At 39.4% G+C, this 25,097-nt stretch overlaps 1 protein-coding gene across 1 annotated transcript in view; it reads right to left on the minus strand.

The window, feature by feature from the left end:
• LOC122119975 (vomeronasal type-2 receptor 116-like) overlaps window positions 1–22,800 on the minus strand; it is a 46,810-nt gene extending 24,010 nt beyond the window's left edge. Inside the window, exons 1-3 of the mRNA XM_042694015.1 lie at window positions 22,481–22,800; window positions 3,330–3,405; window positions 2,448–2,611 (exon numbers count right to left, since the gene is read on the minus strand). Of these exons, the coding sequence (XP_042549949.1) occupies window positions 2,448–2,611; window positions 3,330–3,405; window positions 22,481–22,800 (560 nt within the window). The remainder of the gene's footprint in view (window positions 1–2,447; window positions 2,612–3,329; window positions 3,406–22,480) is intronic.
• Between the last annotated feature and the right edge of the window lie 2,297 nt (window positions 22,801–25,097).

Below are 25,097 nucleotides of genomic sequence, written 5' to 3' on the forward strand. Positions count from 1 at the left end.
AGATGAGATACCTATGTTTGCATAACTTTGAAGTCAGAACTCCTACCTTTACCATATTAATACCCCTGGCAGCCCAAGAGCTGTGTGTCTCTCCTCAGTTAGAGTGTGTCTTTGCCTTTCTGTTTCCTGTTTGTCTACCTACTTGTTTGTTTGCTTCCTTACTCAGTAAAGCTCTGCCACTTTGTGACTTGTCTAGAATTTCTTCTTCTGAGATCAAAGTTAAGGATCCTAAGTGAAGAGTCCCTACTTTTAGAGGGAAACTTCATTGAACTTCACCTGTTTTAGTGACCCTGCTAGTTGGTATTCCAGGTGTATTAGAGTTCTGTTGGCCACATCTATAATTAAGACCTGTTGCAGCACACAGATCTTGCCACTGCTAGACAGAATCTTCTCATATGACCATTCTCTGTGGATGAGGCATATAGGCCCCCTTGGCCCCAGGAAGAGGCAGGATGGAACCCACCACTCACTTGTGTTTTCCCTGAGGTTTGTAGAACCACACAGTATTTGTCACCCAACTTGCCTTTGGTTTTCTCTGCTACTGGTTTATCGCCAGACCGGCTGACTTCTCACCGGGCCTATCCTCCCTCTAGTGGTGACATTGTGGAAGTCACTGCAGACTCAGGAACCCTGAAGCCTGCCTGGAATTTCTGGAAAGACAGGCACAAACCCAGACCAGGCAGACTGGTCTATATCTCAGACTTTTCAAAGGCCAGATGATATCACATGTCCAATATGATCAAGTATGTTCCAGAATGATGAGCTCTCCTAGCATTCAATATAATCATTTTATGGAAATTCTCATAGAGAGAATCTCAAGTCTCGTGGATGTTTGCTGATGTCCTTTTGTACAATGTAACTCTGAGGCTTGACAACTAGAATGTTAGTAATACTAAATATTAATCCAACGCTGGTGGCTCAGGCCTGTAATCATAACTACTCAGGAGGATGAGATCCAAGAATTATGTTTTGCAGTCACTTTGGGCAGGAATGTCTGTGAGCTTCTTATGTGCAATCAACGACACAGAAAATGTTAGCAGATCTGTGGGTCAAGTGGTAGAGTGCCAGCCATGAGGAAAAAAATTTTAAGGGACAGCCCTCAGGACTTGAGATTATGCATGATTACCAAAGCATGTGTGAACATGCACACACACACACACACATACATGCATACACGCAGCTCAATTAGAGAATGGACAGAGCAGAATATAGCTCTATAATCTTCCACCTCCAATGGGAGTACTTTTCTATTGCTGGGTCTACACATGAGCCCCATCTGTCTCACTCACTTCCACACCACATTCAGTTGGCTTCAATATATCTCACAAATCTCTCATGGAATAAAGTTTTCCTTTCCATTCCCATACACAGTGTATCCACACAACTTGTCTGAGAAGATTCATCCATGACTTCACTAGTTTACAGAGAATTCTGTAGATCTAAAAGTGGTGAGCTCATCTGAGTCAAATGAATGAATCAAAGTGTATAAAATACATGAAAAAGCTGGGTGCCAGTGGCTGATGCCTTTAATTCTAGTTACTCACGAGGCAGAGATCTGATGATGGCTGTTCAAAGCCAGCCCTGGCAGAAAAGTGCATGAGATGCTTAAAACCAATAAAGCACTAGAAAACTGGAAGTGGTGGTGCTGTGGATCAAGTGGTAGAGTGCTACCCTTGAGCTGAAGAGTGCGAGGACATAACCCAGGCCCAGAGCTCAAGCCTCATGCCAAAAAAAAGCATGAAAAATACATTGAAATTTCATTTAGGAAGTTATGAGCAGGGGAAAAATAGATAAACCTGGAGAGATGTCAGAGAACAAGGAATAGAAGCAGGGCTTCTGGGAATGTCAGAGGAGACAGGCTGAGATAAGGACAGCAGGGCACAGGCTCACTTACATTAGTTAAGGCAAAAATCAAACATGTCATGGATCTCTTATTCCTGATCTGACCAGCAGCTCCCTATTCCAGGAGCTATGCTAACATGAAATTACACCAGAAGAAGAAAATGCATGTCTATCGTAAGAAATGTTGCCCTCAAGGAAGTCCAAACATTAGTCCTGTTTTTAAAAGTATAAACAACACAATTGACTGAAGATTCCCTGGCCTATGCCCTATGGATGGGGACATTGCATTTTAGTGTGTTAATATGGACTCTTTGTCACCCTATTGACCATGAGCCAGGTCAAGTAAGGCTTGAGGAGTCACAGAGATTGTGGGAAGTTTGGGAGAGCCCTGGGAAAGGGCAGTGGAATGGAACTGACAGAAATCTCTCTACCCTTTGGAAGAAAGAAAAATATTTATCAGCAAAGTCTGAAGTAAAGGAGAGTTGTTATGGTGAGGACAGAGTAGAAGATACAGAGAACAATAATGGATGTAACTAACTTCACCCACCCTGACTGATAATCAAACAGAAATTGCAAATTTTAAGAAAACTGAAGAAATTACTTACTGTAGGCTCTGTTGCTGCTCGCCAGGATCGTTAATGTTCCGAACAAATTCCCAAGAATAAAGGGGGAAAAATCCAGCAATCACCACATCTCCCCTGCTGTGTGCCACAGATTTCTCTCTGCAAATGAGTCTGCCATCTTCAGAGGAACTGACCACATGTAGATGCTGGAGGAAAAGCAGTGTCAGAGCCACAGGGAACATTGCTGCTGCGTTGTCATGGAGATATGATTCTGGCAGCAAACTGAGCCTGCTGTGTCGGGGGGTGTCTAAATGGATCTTCAGTTTCCGTGGCTCCTTGTTCCCAGGATGGCCACTGGGACACACCAACGGCCTCCTCCACGGTCCTATAGGAAAACAGAGCCTATTCTGCCCTCCGGCACTGCATCTGGGGTCCAGCTTCAAGGTCAACACAGAAGTTGGAAAACATGTGTAGCATATTCTCCACACCCTCAGGACTGTGATTTCATCCAAGATGGTAGATAATGAAACTCTAGGGATGGATTCCTTTCTAGTTGAGTTTTTCACAAACTTGTGTGAAAGCAAAGAGTTGAAAAGAAAAAAAATACACAAAATAAAGTCTCATAGGAAAGCCACTAGGGATGATAGGAATGGATGACACCAGAGGTTGCCAGGTGAAGGTCAAAAGGTCATAGAATGCCATGGCCAGAAAAGGCCCAATCAGAGTTATTGGAGCACAATCAAGGATAAGATGGGCAGACTCACAACCCAGGGCCAAGGGAGTCACAGAAGTTTACTGAAATGACCCATTCAGGTTTCCATACCAACTGTACATGCAGAAGTATCCACAAGTGGTCAATTCATTTATTTACTGTTGCTGAAGGTACCAACAGTGTCCCTGAATTCAACGATTACAGATCAATACTTTAAGGTCAAGGTACACATCCAATTGGATGTGAAACTTCTTCAGTGCTAGCATGTCTTTGACCAGCAGAATGCATCTATCAATACATTGGGGCCATCCACTGTTAGACAGAGATGTTCTTTGATATATGACTTTCTGGGAACATAGCAGGCCTGCCTACCGAGCATCCTGGAAGCTGTGTGTGTATGGATGGGTCTTGTTCTGCTGTGTGTCTCTTTCATGTCCCAGGTGCTGGGGGAATTATTGTTCCCACTTGGACAGGCATGTGGTCCCTGCTCTGTCCATGCCTCCCTACCTGTCTCCTCTTTTATTTGATCAGAAGAGAAGAGAAACAAGGTCACAGCATAGGTTCCTGCTCCCCACAGAGCTCACCTTGGTGCCTGGTTCTGTGATCTGGCTCCATATATTTATCAGGATGGGATTGGCAAAAGTAAGTTGGAGTGAGGTGGTGTCTCAATGATGTTTTGATTTGCATTTCTGTTATGGCTAGGGAAGATGAACATTTCTTCATGTGTCTTAGAATGTGTCTTCTTCATGTGTCTTAGCCTTCTTAGAATGGCTATAATCAAGATCTGTAATAACAACAGATGCTGGAGGGGATGTGGACAGAAGGGAATCTTACTGCATTGTTGGTGGGAGTGTAAACTTGTTGAACCACTTTGGAAAGCAGTATGGAGATTCCTCAAAAGACTCCACATAGAGCTTCCCTATGACCCATCAATCCCACTTTTGGGCATTTACCCAAATGATCACAAACAAGACCACGCTAATGCTATGTTTATTGCAGCATTATTTACAAAAGCTAAGAAATGTAACCTAACCAGATGCCCCTCAGTAGAGAAATGGATCAAGAAAATGTGGTATATATACATAATGGAATTCTATGCCTCCATCAGAAAGAATGACATTGCCGCATTTGTTAGGAAATGGAAAGACTTAGAAAAATTATATTAAGTGAAGTAAGCCAGGCCCAAAGGAACAGAGGGCCCAGGGTTTCCCTTATTTTCAATAACTAGTATATGTCTGAGACAAGCAGAAAAGGTCAGATAAGTTGATGTTAGGTGAAATGAACCCCAAGATAAGTATTCAAATATTTATGCTTTCACGGGATTGTTTCTAACATATTTATAATTTCTTTGTTGCTTTGTATGTCACTCCCCCACTATAATCCCTGCTTTCACTGTATTTGATGTTGGTATAATTTGTGGAGGGGAAGGGAAAAACCAAATCGTTTGTTTAAATAGGAATACAGGTGGACCCATTGTAACAATGAAATGTACAACTCATTATGTCAAAAAAACGAACTTTACAACTTTGGGGGATGGGAAGGGTTGGGGAGGGGAAACAAAGAGGGTGTAACAATGCTTGATAAGAAATGTACTCATTATCTTGCCCATGTAATTGTAACCCTTCTGTACAGTATTTTCACAACAAAAAAGGAAATAATTTTTTAATTAAAAACAAAACAAAACAAAAAAAGTAAGTTGGAAAAGTAAGGATGCAAATGCTACTTGGTGCTGGTAGTCAACAAGACCTTGAAAGAGGGTCAGTGCTGGGGCCAAGCTTGACATGGCTTTCATCCTGTTCCCTGACTCTATTACTCTATTTCTGTTAAGTCTGCCCAGAAAAGCCCCTCCCCACTTCCTCTTCACCTGCTTGAAACCTGTAGTCACCTGTCAATCACCTGACTGTGAGTCAGCAAAGGAACCCACATCTGAGGTCACTTCCTCATCTAGTGAGGTCACTTCCTGAACTGTCCTGGTCACACATCCCTAGTACAGAGAGAGGTTCCTCAGGCTCTGAGGTCACTTCTACATCCACTATGGTTCTGCCTCAGTGAAAGTTCCCTTCTCTTTCTTTGTCTTTTTCTTTTTCCTCTATCTTTTCAATATGCCTCCATTTCCTGTGGGTGGGTAGTTTGGTTTTTATTTCCTGAACCTTGGGTTACATTTCTTTTCTGGAGAACCTTACAATTGTTGTTGATATCTACTCTATTACTCTAAGCCTTTTTCTCCCTATATTTCAATAATGAGAGAAGGGACTGGGAAATTGGCTCAATGGTAGAGTGCTGGCCTTGCATGCATGAGGCCCTGGGTTTGATCCCTCAGCACCACATAAGCAGAAATAAAGCTGAAAGTGGTGCTGTGGCTCAAGTGGTAGAGTGCTACCTTAAGCTGAAGAGCTCAGGGACAGCGCCCAGGCCCAAAATTCAGGCCTCACAACCAACAAAAAATAATGAGAGAAATAATGGGGATCTGTGTTGGGTGATAATACATTTATGTATCTTTCTGGTTGGCTGTGTTGTAAAGATGAGTTACCATTAGGTAAGTCAAGTAATGAGTCCATTTCTGTTTTTACAAGTTTACCCAGTTTTTCCCTCCCTTCCACACACACAGGTTGTATGCTTCATTTTTCACACATGTCCAATATATAACATTGCTGCATTTGTCAGGGTGATTTCCTGAACACGATGATTTCCACTTCCTCCTGTATTCCTGACTCAAATATATACTTGCATTCTCAAGACGCCATTGTTTCTGCATGACTCCATTTACTTTTCCATTCATGTGTTGATTGGAACTGATTCTGGTTCTGCATCTCAGCTTTTAAGTAATGTCATGATAAACAGTAATCATATGTAAACATAGACATAACAAACACCCATACTAGTATGTGTGTGTAATGTGCATGTAATATTATATCTTTTGTCATGTTACCAATAGTGTTATAACATTCCTTTTGGCTACATCCTCACAGCATCTGTAATTATTAATTTTCTTGATCATCAACCAAATAATTTAATACCAATGATGTTATAATAAGCTCTATTTTATGAAACTCAAGACCTACTCTGACCTTGTGCTACTTGAACATTTTGTGGTTAGAAATAGTGAAGGCAATTTTTGCTTCTCAAATCATTTTTTATCCAAATGAAAACAATTTGTTTCCTCAATTTCCTTTCTCAAGTATTTATTTGATAACTTCACTCTTCCTTTACTTTTTAAAATTTCCTTAGTGAGATTTTTTTTGTCAGTCATGGGGCTGTAATATCTCAGTTGGTATTAATAAAGGGCAAAAACCTCTTGGTAAAGAAAAACCTCAGATAAAGACTAACTACTGGTCAGCCTTTGCTTCTCCATCCTTGTAAAAAGCAAAAGAATATCTCTCCCTCAGTAGAGAGGGCAACTTTGAAGATGTCTGCCTACAACCTTGAGGCTTATCATCAGCTGCCCTGGGATGCTGTATTAGTCAGGAGTTTATAATAAAAAATAATTTTTAATAGTGTCAATTGCATTAATAGTAATAGTAATGGTGGCTAAGTCAAGATTATGCTTTGCCTATGCTCCTATGACTCAAGGCTATGTTTTTGCTATGTTTTACTTCTGTAACTTTGCTTGCATGCCTCTGTAACAGGACCTTAAGACCACCAATTATAAACCACCACCCAGTGGTGCCACTATGGGCAGCCTATTGCAAGTTATTACATATGATATTTACCATAAAGAACAAATGAATTTAAAGGTCATATAACTATAACCAATGAAAATGTACCAAACATGCTAGCATAGCTGGTCTTTGTAACTCTATGTAAGCTACCCCTTAAAAACCCTAGCTTGAGAATTGCTCAGGGTCCCAGTCATAACTCCCTGGTCTGTGATGCATCCCTGGCCAGTCACTTCCCCAATAAATTCATCTTTTTACATGATGCTGTCTCTGCATGGTGAATCCTAGTAGAATATAACATCCCTACCAGGATAAATGTGTAATCACCTACAGCAGACCCCATAACAGGGCTTAAAACTCTAGGCCTCGGGGCTGTCACTCAGCTCTTCAGCTTAAGGAGAGTGCTCTACCACTTCAGCCACAGGGCCACTTTCCCTTTTCTTGTGGTTTATTAGAGAGAAGATTCTCATGGACTTTCCTGCCTGGGCTGCTTTTGAACCCTGATCCTCAGATCTCAGCATCCTAAGTAGCTAGGATTACAGGCAAGAGTCAACATTGCCTGGCTTCCTTACTGAGTTATAAAAAATTAAATTTTCAATTGACTCTGAAATATTTGATCTCAAAATGACATTTTTAACTGTAAAGTAATTACCCTTAGACAAACTGGTTGTAAATTAATATTTCCCATTTGGTTTAAAAGTAAGGAAAACAGGAGAATCACCTGCAGAGTGACATTGCATTAAGAGTCCAAACTTAACAAACGAGGTAGCTCAGATCATTTCTTTTGCTGCTTTCAAAATGCATCTAATTTCATCACTTTACACATCACTCTTCTAAGTTTTATCAGATAATATTTGAAGGAAAACAAGTTTTAGGTTAAACAGTCATATTTTGGCCTTTTAGCATGTAAAGAATTGAGCAATAGCCAGGAGCCTGTGGCTCATGCCTTTAATCCTACCTACTCAGGAGGCTGAGATCTGAGGATCGAGGTTCAAACCCAGTCTGGGTAAGAAACACCTTGAGTCTCTAATCTCCAATAAACCACTCAGAAAACCAGAAGTGGTGCTGTAGTTCAAGTGCTTTCCTTTAGCTGATAAGCTGAGGGGAAAGCACCTAGGCCCAGATTCAGGTCCTATAACTGACCAAAAAAAAAAAAAGAAATTGAGCAATATAAGTTAGGTTTTACATTGAAGTAAATATCTGATCAAAGCCAGAAAAAATTATGTATAATTTATTGCAAAAATACTGTACAGAGGATTTACAGTTACATGAGTAGGGTAATGAGTACAGTTTCTATCAAATATTGTTAGCTCCTCCTTTGTTTTCCACCTACCATCCCTTCCCTCCCCACCTGCCAACTCCTCCCTCCCCTCCCCTGACATTGTAAAATTCATTTTCAACGTAGTGTCCTATAGATCTCATCGTCACAATGGGTCACCCTGAATCCCCATTTAAGCATTCTGCCATATCCCTTCCCCTCACCAAATTACAAAAATGTATACACAAGTTGCTGAACACTGCAATAAAATACAGTGAAAACAGGGATTACAAAATGGGGGAAGAACATATAAAAGAAACAAAGCAACCACATAGTGCATTATAAGTACTTAAAAACAATATCAAGAAAGATAAAACCATTTGTGTCCCTGTCTTGGGTATATTTCCCTTCACATCATTTCTATGGTATTATATACATATGCTTTGCACTTCGCTTCTTGTCCTAGACATGTACTAGTCATTGCAAACAGGGGAAACCATAGGACCTATTTTTCTTTGGGCTAGGCATACTTCAGTTAATGTAATTTTTCCAAGTCTTTCCATTCCTAACAAATGGTGCAATGTCATTCTTTTTGATCGAGACATAGAATTCCATATATATCACATTTTCTTGATCCATCCATCTGCTGAGGGGCATCTGAGCTGGTTCCATATCTTAGCTATAGTGAATAATGTTGAGATAAACATGGTTTTCCTAGTAGATTTGGCATGACCTTGTTTGTAATCATTTGGATAAATGCCCAAAAGTGGGATTGCTGGGTCATAGGGGAGCTCTATATAGAGTCTTTTGAGGAACCTCCATGCTGCTTTCCAAAGTGGTTGCCCACATTTACCTGCCCACCAACAATGCAGTAGGGTTCCCTTTTGGCCACATCTCCTCCAGCATCTATTGTTAAGATTTTCTTGATTATATCCATTCTAACTGGGATGAGGTGGGATCTCACGTTTTCTTGATTTGCATTTCTTTTATGGCTAGAGAAGATGACCATTTCTTCCTGTGTCTATTGGCCATTTTTATTTCCTCTTCACAGAAGTCTCTCTTTAAGACTTTAGCTCTCTTATTAATTGGGCAGTTGTTTCTTTGAGGATTTGTGTTCGAGAGATTAAAGTTTTTTTAGTTCTAAGTATATTTTAGATATGAGACCCTTGTCCATTGTATGACTAGTGACCAACTTCTTCCAGTCCTTGGGCTTTCTGTTGATCTTGCTAGCTATGTCCTTTGCCAAGCTCTGCAGTTTCATGCAATCCCATTTGTCCAACCTTTCTTTGATTTGTTGTGTTTCTGGCTGTCCATTAAGAAATTTTGGCCTTTGCCAAGAAGCCCTAGAGTTTCTCTTATTCCTTCCTGTAATGTTTTCATGCTGTCTGCTTTGACTTCAAGGTCATTTGGAGTTGATTCTGGAGAAGGGTGATATATATGGATCTAGCTTAAGTTTTCTAGTGGTGATTAACCAATTTTGCCAGCACCATTTACTGAAGAGGCTGTCTTTCTTCCATTCTATTTTTTTAGCTCCCTTGTCAAAGATTAGTTGGCTATAGGTCTCTGGGTTCATTTCTGGGTCTTCAGTCCTATTCCATTGGTCCTTAGGTCTGTTCTCATTCCAGTAACAAGCTGTTTTGTTTACTATGGCTTTGTAGTAGTTTGAGATTTGGAATTGATATTCCTATAGCGCTGTTCTTTCTACTAAGGATTGTTTTTGCTATTCGGGGTCTTTTATTGTTCTATATGAATTTTTGGATTGCTTCTTCTATTTCATTGAAGAATGAGGTTGGGATTATGATAGGTATGGCATTGAAATTGTATATAGCCTTGGGCAGTATTTCACTTTTCACGATGTTAATCCTCCCAATCCAGGAGCATGCTAGCTTTTTTCAGTTTCTTATTTCTGCTTAAATTTCCTTTTTCAGGTTTTTAAAGTGTTCTTCAGACAGGTCCTTCACCTCTTCAGTTAACTACTAAGTGTTTCATTTTTTGTGGTGTTATACAAAAGGGGTGTCTTTCCACTATGGAAAGCAGTATGGAGGTTCCTCAAAAGACTCCACATAGAGCTGCCCTATGACCCAGTAATCCCACTTTTGGCCATTTGCCCAACTGATCACAAACAAGGCCATACTAAGGCTACCAGCACAACTATGTTTATCGCAGCATTTTAACCATAGCTAAGAAATGGAACCTAACCAGATGCCCCTCAGTAGAAGAATGGATCAAGAAAATGTGGTGTATATGTATATGTGTGTATATATATATATATATATATATGCAATAGAATTCTATGTCTCCATCAGAAAGAATGACATTGCCCCATTTGTTAGGAAATGGAAAGACTTGGAAAAAATTATATTAAATGAAGTAAGCCAGGCCCAAAGAAACATAGGTCCCATGGTTTCCCTTATTTGCAATAACTAATATTTGTGTAGGACAAGTAGAAAAGGTCAAAGGCAATGTACATATCAGCATATAAGATGATGTTAAGCAAAATGAACCCCAACCTAGGGACACAAATATCATTATCTTTCTTGTTATTGTTTCTAACATATTTATAATGTACCATGTTTTGTTTTGTTTTGTTTTTTTGGTTCTTTCTATGTTCCTCCTCCACAGTAAAACCCTGTTATCACTGTATTTGATGTCGGTGCCCTGCATCTTGTATATACACTTCTCTAACTCAGGGAGGGGAAGGGAAAATACAAAAAACTTAAGTAGGGATAAAAGTTGACCCATTGTAACAATGAAATGTCTAAAACACTATGTTGAAAATAAACTTTACAACTTCGACAGAGTTGCAGTGGGGGGTAGTTTTGGTGGCATGAGAGAAGAGATGGTAGGGGAAAAAATGGAAGAGGAAACAATCCTCGATAGGAAATATATTCATTACTTTGTAACCCCTTTGTACAGTATTTTTACAATAAAAAAAACTTACAAAAAAGAGGGGAATTGCTTTCCTCATTTCAGCCATGCTCTTGAAATTGGCACACAGGTAAGCCATTGATTTCTAAGGTTTAATTTTATAACCTGCTGATCTGCCAAACTTTCCAATCAGCTCATGTAATTTGGGAGTGGAGTCCATGAATTTCTTTGAATACAAGATTATATCATCTGCAAAGAGGGAGAGTTTTTCTTCATCCTTCCCAATTTGGGAAAGATGTTGGGAGCCGACAGTAAAGTTTTAAGGTCATCTTGACCTCGGTGCTCACTTGAAGGCAAGTACAAGGAACTGGCTTACTTTTTTTTTTTTTTTTAATTTTTTTTTTTTGGGTCCGGTCCTGGGGCCTGAACTCTGGGCCTGGGCGATGTCCCTCAGCTCTTCAGCTCAAGGCTAGCGCTCTACCACTTGAGCATTGTGCCACTTCCGGCTTTTTTCTTTTTGCTTATGTGGTGCTGGGGAATGGAACCCAGGGCCTCAGGCATGCAAGGCAAGCGCTCTACCACTGAGCCACCTTCCCAGCCCGGAACTGGCTTACTTAAAAAACACCAGGTACCCAGGATGGCTTTGCTATGCCTGCATAGTTTGTTTTACTTTCTACCAGTTGACCTTGTCTTGTTTTTATTGCACTCTGTTTTTACTGAAATTTTCCTTGTTTTACTGGACTATTGTAACCTTATGTTACCTCTTGACTTCTAATAGGATATATTAGGGAAAGTTAAAAATAAACTGTGCTGCAGTCTTGAGCTGCAGACCCTCCCAACCCCATACTTTGTCTTATGTTTTTATTTTTCCTCATCCTCACCCCCTAATTCAGGATTCCCTTTCGTTGCCGGCAGGCCCTGGCATCTTTATGTTTGCATCTTGTATTTTTGCCCTAGCTAAGCATTCTAAGTTGAAGAGGAGTGGAGAGAGTGGACATCCTTGTCTCATTCCTGAATTTTGAAGAAATAAATCCAGGAAAATTTAAACGTAGGTGCTATTTGTTTTCTTTGTCCCTCGAAGGAAACCACAATGGGAAAAATATGTATGTAGAGCAAATTGCACATTATCTATTTGAACGATATCTATAAAAAAGTAAAATCTGAACACACACTCCATGAATTTTTTTTTTACCAAAGGAATCCTGGGGCTGAAAAACAAGGCATATATGACTTTGGAGGGGTTAGTATTGGCAAGAAGTGGCAAAATAAGAGAAGAAAAATAAGAAAACTGTAAAACTCAAGGTAATATTCTTACCTTTTGATGTTCTCAAAGCCAGTTAGAAGATTTCTACCTCCTATCCCTTTGGTTGGTGGAAGCTACCAGTAGGTTGCCAGATCCTCCTGGGGAGGTACCCAAAGATTTCCAGATCCCAGTCTGGTTGCTTCTTGATCCATTCACCACCTGTTAGAGCTGGAGTGCAGCTTCTGCCTCTGGGAGCGTCTAGATCCACCCTTACCAGGCCAACGCCCTAGTTCACCCTGTGCATCAGGCCTTCCCCAGACATGACAACCAAGGTGTCCAAGCTGCCCAGCTCCTGTGCATAGATTGGCCCCTCTCAGGAAGATGGAGCTCAGGGTCCTGCTCTGGAAGGGGAAGGATACTCCCAGCATCCCCTGGGACATGGGGCAGTGAGCGTCATTGGGAAGGAGACCTGGGTCTTGACCATGGGGGGCTGCACGAGGCTCTGGAATAATACAGGGCCCATTTCTGGGAGCGGGTTCAGCAACACCAAATCACACAGATCCTGAGCAGCAGGCCCAGGGAGTTCTGGCGGGATCCACAGCCTATTCCTGCTATTCCAGCCCTTCTCTGGGTTGGGTTGTCTCACCTGCCACGAGTAAGCTTCTCTTTTCTTCTGCTCACACATATTGAGTTTGTTTTCATTTAATGATTGTGTGGCTTTAATATATCGGGTGTTTCTATTTCTCTCTCTCTCTTTTTCTGTCTTCCTCTCACCCCCCTTTTTATCTCTTCGTATATGCGGAACCTTTGCCATCATTGGTACTGCCTACAGTGGCATCTACAGACACAGAAAAGACATGACTTATTAGTTAAATATACATATATATATATATATATATATATATATATATATATATATATATATATATACATACATACAGGGTTGACGCTTTTAAGAGTTGGGTGGTGGGAATAAATGGAATTAAAATCAATTTAAGTATTCAATATGGAAAAAAGTGCGTCGGTTACAAAGGAGGAGGCAACAGTGCTTTATAAGAAATGTACTCATTACCTTGTCCATGTAATTGTAACCCCTCTGTACGGTGTTTTCACAATAAAAACAAAGTGTGTGTGTGTGTGTGTGTGTGTGTGTGTGTGTGTGTGTGTGTGTGTGTGTGTGTGTTGGTGGGTGGGTGGGTGGATATGTTTTGGGTTTGTGAATCAGCCCTGGAAGTCAGGGCCCCAGCTCCCATTCTTGGATTTCCTATTCACAAGTGGCATTATACCATTTAAGAAATACCTTCAGTCACATATTTTAACTTTTAAGTTAGAGATGGAGTCTCATAGACTTTTCTGTCCAGGCTAGTTTTGAATTGTGATCCTCAGATCCCAGCCTTCTAAGGGAGCCACTGGTGTCTGACTTGAAAAAAATGTTACGTGTATAATATTGAAATTCATAATGAATTTAATAATAGATTTACACAAGAATGTAAAAAGTTAACACATATTACTCAAGGTTTTAGTCAGTATTTTAAAACAGTAACACTTTTTCTTTATTGAGATTAAGTAAATACATAAATTTCACAGTACTGTGGCATAGTGATTCTTAGCTTAAGTCAGTAACACCTTTTAACCTTCACAATTCATCTTGTCATTGTCTTAATTACAAAGCTTATGAACTCTACAGACTTTAAAAATAAAACACTTTTTTCCAAACTGGCTGATGTGTACATTCCTTTTGCTTAGTACCAGCTGTTTCCTCATTCTTTCTCATCCCCTCCCTCCCATCATCACTCTTGAGTTGCTTAGTTCGCTTTCATCAATGACCATTGCAGCTGATGAGCCCCGCTGCCATATTTTTCACCCATTTTCATATAGTTCTTTGCCCTTCTTCTAGTTTCCTTCAGATGTGAATGTGTATACACCATATATGGGGTACAGAATATAGAGTCATCTAGAAAGTATATGACAAGTTAAGAACAGATCCTTTGATTCTTGGGTCTCGTTTACTTTGTCATATCTCATTGTAAAACACTAACACTTTTATGATGTGAAATTTAGTACAATACAAGGAGAGACTGAATTTCACTGGATCTTTAAAAATTAAGCAGAAAATAAAGCAGTGGAAGAAAAGACACACTATCTTTTCCCAGAGTAGCTTAAAGAACGGTCCCCCAAATATTGTGGGTGTTCTTGTTTCTTCTCTTCTTCTTCCATTTGTGTTTGGAAGTCAGAGATATGATCCAATAAATTGCACAAGTTGGCTAATTGTGAGCTCTGGGCATTGATTTCCCCAGGGTCACATGACAGTCAATGATGAGCCCATCCTTTCCCTCATTCACTTGAGTGTGTCCAGGACAGGTGTGGACTCCATGCTTGTATCCTCAGGGACAGAGGCAGGCACTGGTCAGCTCTTGGTCTGTCAGTCCTGAGGATGGAGGAGGCTGAGTTTCCTTGGGCATCAGTCTTGAAAAGATCCTTGCTCATTTTTTTACTAACAAATTGATTCTTTATTAAAATTTGAAGATTCTGTTGATAACAACTAGAGTATAAAGTCTAGACATTTTTATTAATTATAGTCTTTAGACCACCTATATCAGATTCACACGAGGGTTCTTAAGAAAGTAAGCTTACATTCCCAGCCTCAATCTCAAATATACAAAATCAGAATTCCCAAGGAAAGAGCCAATAAATTAGCATCATCAACAAGTCTAGAATATTCGTATGCATGAGACACATTGCTATGGGTGAAATATTGTGTACAAAGCAAATAAGTCTCTATATATTAGAATTATACATATATATCTAATATATATTAGTATATCCTCATTAAAAAAGAAGTTGGAGCAAGCATATCTATCTTAATTATTTTGGAAAGTGTCATATTCCCATTTAAAGAAGAAACCAAAATTCAAAAAATGAAAGCAATGTGAAATCCATCTAAAGAAACTCCATTTACAAATTTAGTGACATGTCAAAATCAGATTTTCAGTCATTCAGTCTAAGAGCAGCAAAATAAATAAGTTACAAGTTTAGAAAATATTTTCTATGAATTTTAATAATTGGAACATTATATATAGCTGTTTGCTGATTGGGGCAGGATATGAACAGTACATGAGCATTCATTAAAGAACACAAGCTTAGCATATATGAAGCCCTGGGGTCAACCCCCAGAAGCAAAAACAAAACAAAATTAATAGCAACAATGAATTTGCTGGCCCTATTTTTCAATATTATGCATATATGTGTGTGACTTTAAAATTACATAGGTTTGGGGACAAATCTTTTAATATATTCACTTCTATTATGAATACTAAAGGATATTTTGTGTCACATGGAATAGAAATTAACACTAAATTTATTACATTGAGTAGAAATCTAGAATAACCATCAAAAATGTAAGAGCTGTATCTACAATCTAGGTATTTATAGGTCAACTCTATTCTATTTCTATATTAAAAATATTGCTCATGCTTAAAGCTCTTAAATCTTTAGCATTAAATATCTCCACTTATTATTATTTCCTTCTTTGGATATAATTGGTTTTTGGAAAGATGATGTTAACAGGGTACCATTGTTATACTTAAGGATGTTGCCCCTTTCTCCCCTTGCATTGTAGACATAAAGTTTTTACTATGAACAATGGGGAATGCATTCTCACAAGTTTCACTGTGGTCTCAACTATTGGAATTACCACAACCATACCCAGCTCTTGCCCCATTCTCCTTCATTCTCACTCGCAGTGCCCTAATGGATTCCTATGGCAGACGGTGTGCCCATTGTGTTATGTGTATTAACTCTAAATGCTCACAACTTAAAAAAATAGTTGCCATTGTTTTTGTCCTCACAGATCAGAATATTGAAAAGTGAGGAAGTTGGTCTGTGTAAATGGAAGAACCAAGAATAATGACTTCAGAGATCAAACACTTTAAAATAATGTATAGTTCCAGGTGAAATGGAACCTCCTCTGGTCATAAAATAGTTTACTCATATAAGAGTTCATACAATGAAATGAAAACTAGATTTTAATGACAAAAATCAACATGACCTTTCTCTTTCTCTTTTTTACAACACTGGGGACTAAACCCCCAAACTTCTTTTTTTTCAAGTTTTTAAATCTTTTGTTACAGAGATTTGAGTTAAATGTCACGACATAATATAAAAGTTTCCACAAAGATTCCATAAATGATAATTACTCCTAATCATTCAGAATCAAGTCCAAGCTTCAGACCCTTTAATAGATGAAACTGAACTCTCCACAGCCTAATTGCAACTTGCCTTTCCAAAAACATCTCTTAATAAAATGTCTGAATCCCTTGTATCTTACCCCTTCCTTCTTTCATTTTTTTGCAAATTCTTCATGGTGATTGATTACATAATTTCCCAAATTTCACAATATTGTGGGATAGTGATGCTTAGTCAAAGTCACAAACATTCTAACTTTCAAGGAGCAAATTGTCTATCATGGTCTACAAAGTTTTGAGTTCTATGAGCTTGGACAATACTGTTATTTTTGTACCTCAGGTGATATGTATATTTCTTTCCTTTTGCATAGCATTAGCTAGCTGTTTCCTCTTTCCCACTCTTTCCCTCCGTCCCAGAGCTGCCATTGAGTGGTTTAGTTTGTTTTGATCAATGTCTAGTGCAGCTGATAGGTCCCACTGTTGTATGTTTTTGCCTGATTCCCTCTTGTTCTGTGTCTCCTCTTGGTTTCCCTCCGGTATGCACATATAGACCGTATATGTGATCAGCAGCATGGGGTTATTTAGTAGTGATTCAACTACATGGGTGGAGGTCCTTTGTTCCTAAATTCTTGTTAACTTTGTCATATCACCTTACTTTTTGGATTTGACATCCACTTATCAGGGAGACCATGTGACATTTGTCTCTTTGCTCTTGGCTAACCTCACTTAACATGATTTCTTCTAGTTCCATGCATTTCCCTGCAAATGTCATTATTTTGTCCTTTCTAATGGCTGCATAATATTCCAATGTGTATACATATAAAAATTTTTGGATCTACTTATCTGTGTTGGTGCATCTGGGTTGTTTCCATATCCTGGAAAGAGCTGAAATAAACATGTAAGTGCATGTGTCCTTGTATACAGGTTCCTGTTGTTCAGGATAGATGCCTAGGAGTGATATGGCTGGGTCATAGGTGTAGTCAATATTTAGCTTTATGAGGACCCTCCAGACTGCTTTCCAAGGTGGTGTATAAGTGTACATTCGCACCAGCAAGGTAATAGGGTTCCTCTTTCTCTGCATCCCCTCCAGCATTTGTCGTTGGCTGACTTTAGGGTGTGGGCCATTCTGACTCGGGTAAGGTGGTATCTCAGGGTTGTCTTTACTTGCATTTTCTTTACAACTAGGGATGGTGAACATTCCCTCATGTGTTTCTTTGCCATTTTTATCTCTTCTTCTGAGAAGTCTCTCTTTAGTTCCCTTGCCCATTTAGTAATTGATTTGTTAGGTTTGGGAGGGATTAGTTTCTTGAGTTCCCTCTATATAACGGATATTATCTCCTTATCTGATATATTGCTGGTAAATATTTTTTCCCAGTTAGTTGGTTGCCTTTCTAGCTTGGTTGCTATGACTTTAGCTGTGCAGAAACTTTTTATTTTACGGTAGGCCTATTTGTCGAGTCTCTCTCCAATTTGTTGTGACCCAGGGATTCTATTGAGGAAGTTCTTCCCTGTGCTTATAAGTGCAAGTGTCTCTCCTACTATGTCCTGCAGTAGTTTCAGAGATTCAGGTTTAATATTAAGGTCTTTAATCCATTTTGAGTTGATGTTAGTGCTTGGTGACAGGCTGGGGTCCACTTTTAATATTCTTCATGCGGCTGCCCCGATTTTCCCAGCACTAGTAGTAGAAGAGGCTGTGATTCTTCCACTGTACATCTTTGGCAGCTTTGTCAAATATCAGCTGACTGTAGGCATGTAGTTTTATTTCTGCATCTTCTATTCTATTCCATTGGCCTTTGGGTCAGTTTTCGTGCCAGTACCAGGCTGTCTTTGTTATTATGGCTCTATAGTAGAGTTTGAAGTCTGGCATTGAGATCCCTCCCATGTTGTCTTTTTTGCCTAGAATTGTTTTGGCTATTCTATGTCTTTTGTTGTTTCATATGAATTTTTGGACTGTTTTCTGTACTTCAGGATTGTAAATCGTTAGGATTTTGTATTTGCTTAAGTTCCTTGGATGAACTGATGGTGGTCTATTTTGGAGAAAGTTCCATAAGCTGCTGAGAAGAACATGTACTCTTTCATTTGAGGGTGAAATACTTGGTAGATGTCAGTTAGTTCTGCTTGAAATATGGCCTCACTTAATTGGGTAGCATCTTTGCCAATCCTCTGGTTGATAGACCTGCCATTTGGTGAGAGTGGGGTATTAAAGTCTCATAGTATTATCGTATTTGGATCTATTTTATTCTGTAAGTTTGAGTTTTTGCTTAATATATTTGAGCGTTCCAATGCTTGGGAAGTATAGGCTGATAATGGTAATATACTTTCCTGGATTGTTCTCTGTATTAATATGTAGTGTCCTTCCTTGTCTTTTTGTATTGATTTTAATGAAAAGTTTATTTTGTCAGATATCAGGATAATTACTCCTGATTTCTTACTGAGGGCATTTGCTTGGTAGATCTTTCTCCAACCCTTCACTCTGAGTTTGTTTGTATGTTCGGTGAGAGGTGGGTCTCCTGAAGTCAACAGATGGATGGGTTGTGTTTTCTGATCCAATCTGCAGTTCTTTTTCTTTTGATTGCTGAATTGAGTCCGTTAATATTTATGATTATTATAGAGAGATGCATTGCAATTCCTGTAATTTCCTGTTTTCCTAAGTTTTTCTTCTTTCCTTTCCTCCTGTGCTTACTAAGTTAGATTTCTAGTGATACCTTTCTGATGAGGATCACAGTTCCTGATGTTTTCTTCAGCTTGTGTTCCCCTTCTTAGTATTCTTTGCAATGCTGGTTTATTGTTTATTGTTCATTTAATTTTTCTTTCCTATTAAAAATTTTAGTTTCTCCATCGAATGTGAATGCTAGCTTTGCTGGGTATATAAGTCTGGGCTGGCAGTTATTGGTTCTCAGGTCTTGAACCTTACATTCCCAGGCCTTTCTTGCATTCAGTGTCTTTGTGGAGAGATCTGCACTTTGCTGCGAGGACAGTAAAGGTTGGGGATGGGGACTTCAGCTTTTCGGTACTGAAATTCTTTCCTTTCTTTCTCTTTTGTTTTTTTCCACCTCCTGTTTTTCTCTGGATGTTCGTGCTTTTCTTGTTTTGGTTGCTTGGGGAAATTAAGCATTGGAAATCAACCTCTCTTTTGGTTGGAGAGAACTGTGTATTTCCCTACTGTCCCATTGCCATCTCGTCTCCCCTCCCCATCCTTGGTTCTTTACACCTTGGATGTGTCTAAAGACAGAGGCAGCTCTATCCAGTAAGTACAGATGTATTTGATGAGTGAAGAGTCATGGAAATATCACCTCTTAATCATAAATACTGACATAATGGTTTTGTCTAGCCAGATGTTAGGACAGCACAGTAAAAATTATTTCACCACTTGTGTGAATGCCAAAGTTCACCATGTTTTATATGTTCTTCCTTGTGTTTGATTACCAAAATGGGCAACCAAAACATTTTTTTTCTACCTATACAGAACTGGCTGTTTCCTGTTGAGGTCTTCACCAAACTACAATACATGTGTTATTCTAAACTATTTCTGAGTACTACAAAGGGACTATCACAATGATATTAAAGGTCAAGACTTTGGTTATAAAAACAGCATCAATGATATTATTAGGAGATTCTATTTTGCCCAGCTATGTTCATTGTGCTCTCTGTTGCTCTTTTTATTTCATATGCTTCATCTTTCTGTACTTCACATGGAATTTACATCAGGGCCACCTAGAGAAATGAAAGTGACACATATAAATATGGATTTTTTTGGGGGGGCTGGTTCTGATATTTGAAGTCAGGGTATGGGTGTTGTTTCTGAGCATTGTTTTTGTGTAAACCTAGTGCTTTACCATTTGAACCACAGATATATTCTGGCTTTTGTTGGTTCATTGCAGATAAAAGACTCATGAACTTTCCTTCCCCAGGCTGTCTTGGAACCCTGAGGAGTGAACTCTTGGAACTCTGAGGAGTGAAGTTTACAGGCCTGAGGCATGGGTGCTCAGCAGAGTGAGTGATTTTAATGTATCTCATAAGTGTATAGAAACACACTGTGATAGCTCTCTATGCAATGGACTTGCTGCTTATGGACATAAGGCATGAGACTAGGATAATTCTGGTAGGTTGCCCCCTTTGACAAGGTAAATATCCATTTCATTCCACTGAGAGCACAGGAACAGGTGCATTGTACCTTAACCTCTTTCCTTAGAAATGACTTAAGCTTATTTCCTATACTATTGGAGTAGGATGAATATATAAGGGAAACTAGCTATTTATTATTAGCATAAATGGTAAGTTTATACTTAATAAAGGGCAAACAGTTATTGGAGTTGAAGTTTCCTTGTTCCTATTTCTCTAGTGGGCAACTTATCAGAGCTTCAAAAGTTTAATGTAGATATTTGACATGGTAGTCTAACACTCATTTGTTTAGTATAGGTAGGCTGTTTTGATTCTCATTAAAGTGTTATTGTAGCAAAATCCATCAATGTCCCTGTGTTATATGATATTTGCTCAACAATGGCAATTGTTACATAAGCACCTATACAGAACAGCGAGCCCTCTCTTCTTTGAGTCCTTGTAAGTGGGAATAATCTATTTGGCTTCCAGATATTTCTGTCTTTGTGCAGATGCTTTTCTGTTTTCCAGCAGTGTGCCAGCAGAATTAGAGACAGCGCTGTGTGTGTCTCTGTCATGCATGCGTGGGTGATGTCACTCCAATGAGCCACAGTGACAACATTGAATGATGTCAAGATCTCTGGAGTCAGAGACATGATCTTGCTTGTCATTTGGACTCCTCCTGACTCTACAATGCAGTGGTGGCCTTACAATATTCCTACTTCAAGCTCCTCAACACTTCTGATTTCTTAAGGGACTCTTCTAAATCATTCTTGTTCTCATAGAATTATAAAGAACATTGAGAAATACGGAGTCTGAGCCTATCTAAATGTTTTTCCTCTCTTTGGGGAGCTTTGTCTCTTCTTATAAATCATTCCATTCCTTCTTCCATTAATACTGAGGATTCTTAGGGACTGGGATGACAAGGCTCTGCTTGGCCATTTGTGCACTCTGTATCTTTGACTTTCAATGATAAATAATGATCAATAACTATTGCTACAGCTTCTCATTTCGACAGATCTAGTTATTTTGGTGCCCTTGCATTTCTTCCAGAAAAAAATGCTAGATTCCTGTGGGAAACTGGAGCAGATTAATATTCTGCTCTACAACTCTTAAGGAAGGAAGCGTGAGAATGAGAGATTTTCTTAAAAAAAAAAAAACTGCACTCGCTAATATAGAAAATAGAAAATATGTGAACTGCACAGTGTTTTGTACATCTCATTGTTACAATGGTCAACCTCTATACCTATTACAGCATTTTCTTTTTCCCCTTTCCCTCCCAAAATTAGAGAACTGTATATAGAAAATACAGAGTACCAGAATCAAATATAGTGAAAACAAGGGTTATACCGTGGAGGAGGAACATACAAAGAAAAAAATCATATAGAACTTTACAACTTCAGCATCTTAAGGGTAAGTAATTGTGGAGGTTGGAGAGAAGGGATTGTAGGGGGGAAACAAAGGAAGAAGCAACAATGCTTGATACAAAATGTACTCATTACCATGTTCATGTACCTGGAACCCCTCCATACAGTATTTTTACAATAAAAAACGTACAAAAAAAGAGAAATGCAATAAAGAAAATCTGTGAAAAGAAATACAAAACTAGATCAGAGAATGGACTCGAGGTACCATAATGCAATCATGGAAACGTTCGACAACATAATGTTCATATACTAGTAGCCTTAGCAATATAGTGATGTACAAGCAGCAATATAGCATAGATAGAAAGAGTAATTGAAACAGGAAAGAGAAAGGAAGAAGCACAGTACATAATATACTCATAAGGAAGAATGACAGCATAAAGGGCAGATTGCACTGGAAGAAGCATAATATATCCAAGTTAGAATGCAATTTAGGAGGACTTGTTGGGAATTTGCTATGACTCTAACATAAGCAGAGGAATGAATTAGAGTCAATACTTTGTTCAAATAATTCCTCAAATTAAACTAAGTTGTGATTGCCAAATTGATACAGATTTCTCTCAAAGGCTTTATACATTCTAAACAACACATGTTCAACTTAATATGTATTTCTTCTAGAATGTGATCTCTACCTGAATCTGGACAGAGAATTTCTCTGAGATCTTATCAAGATGATGTAGCACTTAGGGACAAAGATGCAGCCGAGGAGGCCTCCACTGGAGGCCAAGACAGAGAAGAACTCCACAGCCATCAGGACTTTACCCTTGGCACTGTGGAGGACAGGCAGGAAGGTGAGCCACACACTGCAGAACAACAGCATGCTGAAAGTCAGAAACTTGGCCTCGTTGAAGGTGTCAGGGATGTTCCTGGCCAGGAAAGATACTGTGAAGCTGGCTAGGGCCAGGGCACCCACGTATCCCAAGACACAGTAGAAGGCACTGAGGGAGCCCATGTTGCATAGGATGATGATATGTCCATGTTCAGAGTGTGCATCTATGTCCACAAAGGGAGGAGAGGTTCCCAGTCAGAGGCCATAGAGAGTCACCTGGATTAGGGTGCAGATGGGGAAGATGAGGTTAGGAGCCCAGGACACAAGCCACTGTCTCCTGCATCTCCCTGGAACAGTGAGCGTGAAGGCCAGAACCACAGAGATGATCTTGTCCAGGACAGTAGAAACAGCCATGGTGAAGACCATTCTGAATATTTTGTGCTGGTGGAAGCAGGTGGCTGTGTGGGGACGGCCAAGGAAGAGCAAGGAGTAGAGGAAGCAGCAGATGAGGGAGATGAGCAGGATGTAGCTGAGGGCCCGGTTTTTGGCCTTGACAATAGGGGTGTCTTGGTGCTTGAGAAACACCCCAAGAAGAACAGATGTGAGTGCAGTGCAGCAGAGAGCCAAGCAGGACAGAAACACACCCAAGGGGTCTTCATAAGCTAGGAAGCTCTTAGTTTTTACCAGACGTTGGTTTCTTTCAGTGTTGCCAAACTGATGATCTGCACACCTCACACAGTGCTCCATGTCTGGTGAGGAGTGAGAATCATTGTTAGTCTGTATTCAGAATTTCTCTTTCCTCTCATCCCTCTCCAATTAAGCAGCTCCTTTTCCCTGACACACCAGTTGACTTTTATGTGGTGATTGCCGGGATTTTCCCCCCTTTATTCTTGGGAATTTGTTCCCAACATGAATGACCTTTCCATGCACCAACAGAGCTTTCAGTAAGTGATTTCTTTGGTTTTCTTAAAATTTGCATTTTCTGTTTGGTTATCAGACTGGTTGGGGGAAGTTTGGTTGCATCCACTAATTTTCTCTGGATCTTCATTGTCCTCACCACAGCAGCTCTACTTTATTTCATGTTTTCTTGATGAATATTTTTCTTCTTTCCAAAGAGCAGAGAGGTTTCTGCCTGTCTTCAATTCTGCTCCCCTTTTCCAGGGCTGCCCCAACAACCCCACCATCACTGGGACTCCTCCAGTCATCACTGTTCCTCAGGGTCAATTGGGTGAACAACAGTCCACACGAAGACACTAAAATGCAATGTCCCCATTCATAGGGCAAAGGCCAAGGAACTTTGAATCAATTCTCTTCTTTGTACTTTTCAGAACAGGTCCAATGTTTGGACCTTCTTCAGGGCAACATTTCTTAGGATAGACATGCAGTTTCTGCTTCTGGGGTTATTTCATGTCAGTAAAGCTCTGGAAATGAGGAGCTGCTGGTCAGATCAGGAATAAGAGATCCATGACGTTTGATTTTTTTTTCCCTTTAACTAATGTAAGTAAGCCTCTGCCCTGCTGTAGTTATCTCAGCCTGTATCCTATATCATTCCCAGAAGTTTGGTTTCTATACTATGTTCTCTGCCATATTTCCAGGCTTATCTATTTTTCCCCTACTCATGCTTTCTTTTTTATTTTTAATATTTTTGTTGTAAAAATACTGTACAGAGGGTTACAGTTACATGAGTAAGGTAATAAGTACGTTATCTATCGAGCATTGTTGCCTCTTCTTTGTTTTTCCCCTATCATCTCTTCCTTAGCCACCTCCAAAAGTAAGTACTGCCTGCCTTTCCCCTACCCAGCCCCCTGAAATTGTAAAGTTTATTTTCAACATAGTGTCCTGTGCGTCTTATTGTTACAATGGCTGGACCTATATCCCTATTTAAGCATTTTGTTTTCTTCCCTACCCTCCCCAAATTAGAAATATATATATATACAAGATGCAGGACAGTGACATTAAATACAGTGAAAACAGGGGGTATAACAAAGAAACAAAAAAATCACTTAGTACATTATAAATGTTAAAAACAATAGCAAGAAAGAAAAGACTACTTGTGCACTTTCTTGGGGTTAATTTCCCTTAACATCATCTTACATGGTCATATATATACATAGCTTTTGACCTTTCTGCTTGACCTAGACTTATACTAGTTATTTCAAATAAGGGAAACCATGGGACCTATGTTTCTTTGGGCCTATCTTGCTTCACTTAATGTAATTTTTTCCAAGTCTTTCCATTTTCTAACAGATGGGGTGATGCCATTCTTTCTGATGGAGGCATACAATTAAATTGTGTGTGTGTGTGTGTGTGTGTGTGTGTGTGTGTGTGTGTGTGTGTGTGTGTGTGTATCACATTTTCTTGATTCATTCATCTACTGAGGGGTATCTGGGTTGGTTCCATATCTTTGCTATGATAAATAATGTAATAATTCTGTGATAAACATCATTGTTCTGGTAGCTTTAGTAAGGTCTTGTCTGTGA

Source organism: Dipodomys spectabilis, unplaced genomic scaffold (genome assembly GCF_019054845.1).
Source record: "Dipodomys spectabilis isolate Male_0828 unplaced genomic scaffold, ASM1905484v1 ptg000173l, whole genome shotgun sequence".
Lineage (NCBI taxonomy): Eukaryota > Metazoa > Chordata > Mammalia > Rodentia > Heteromyidae > Dipodomys > Dipodomys spectabilis.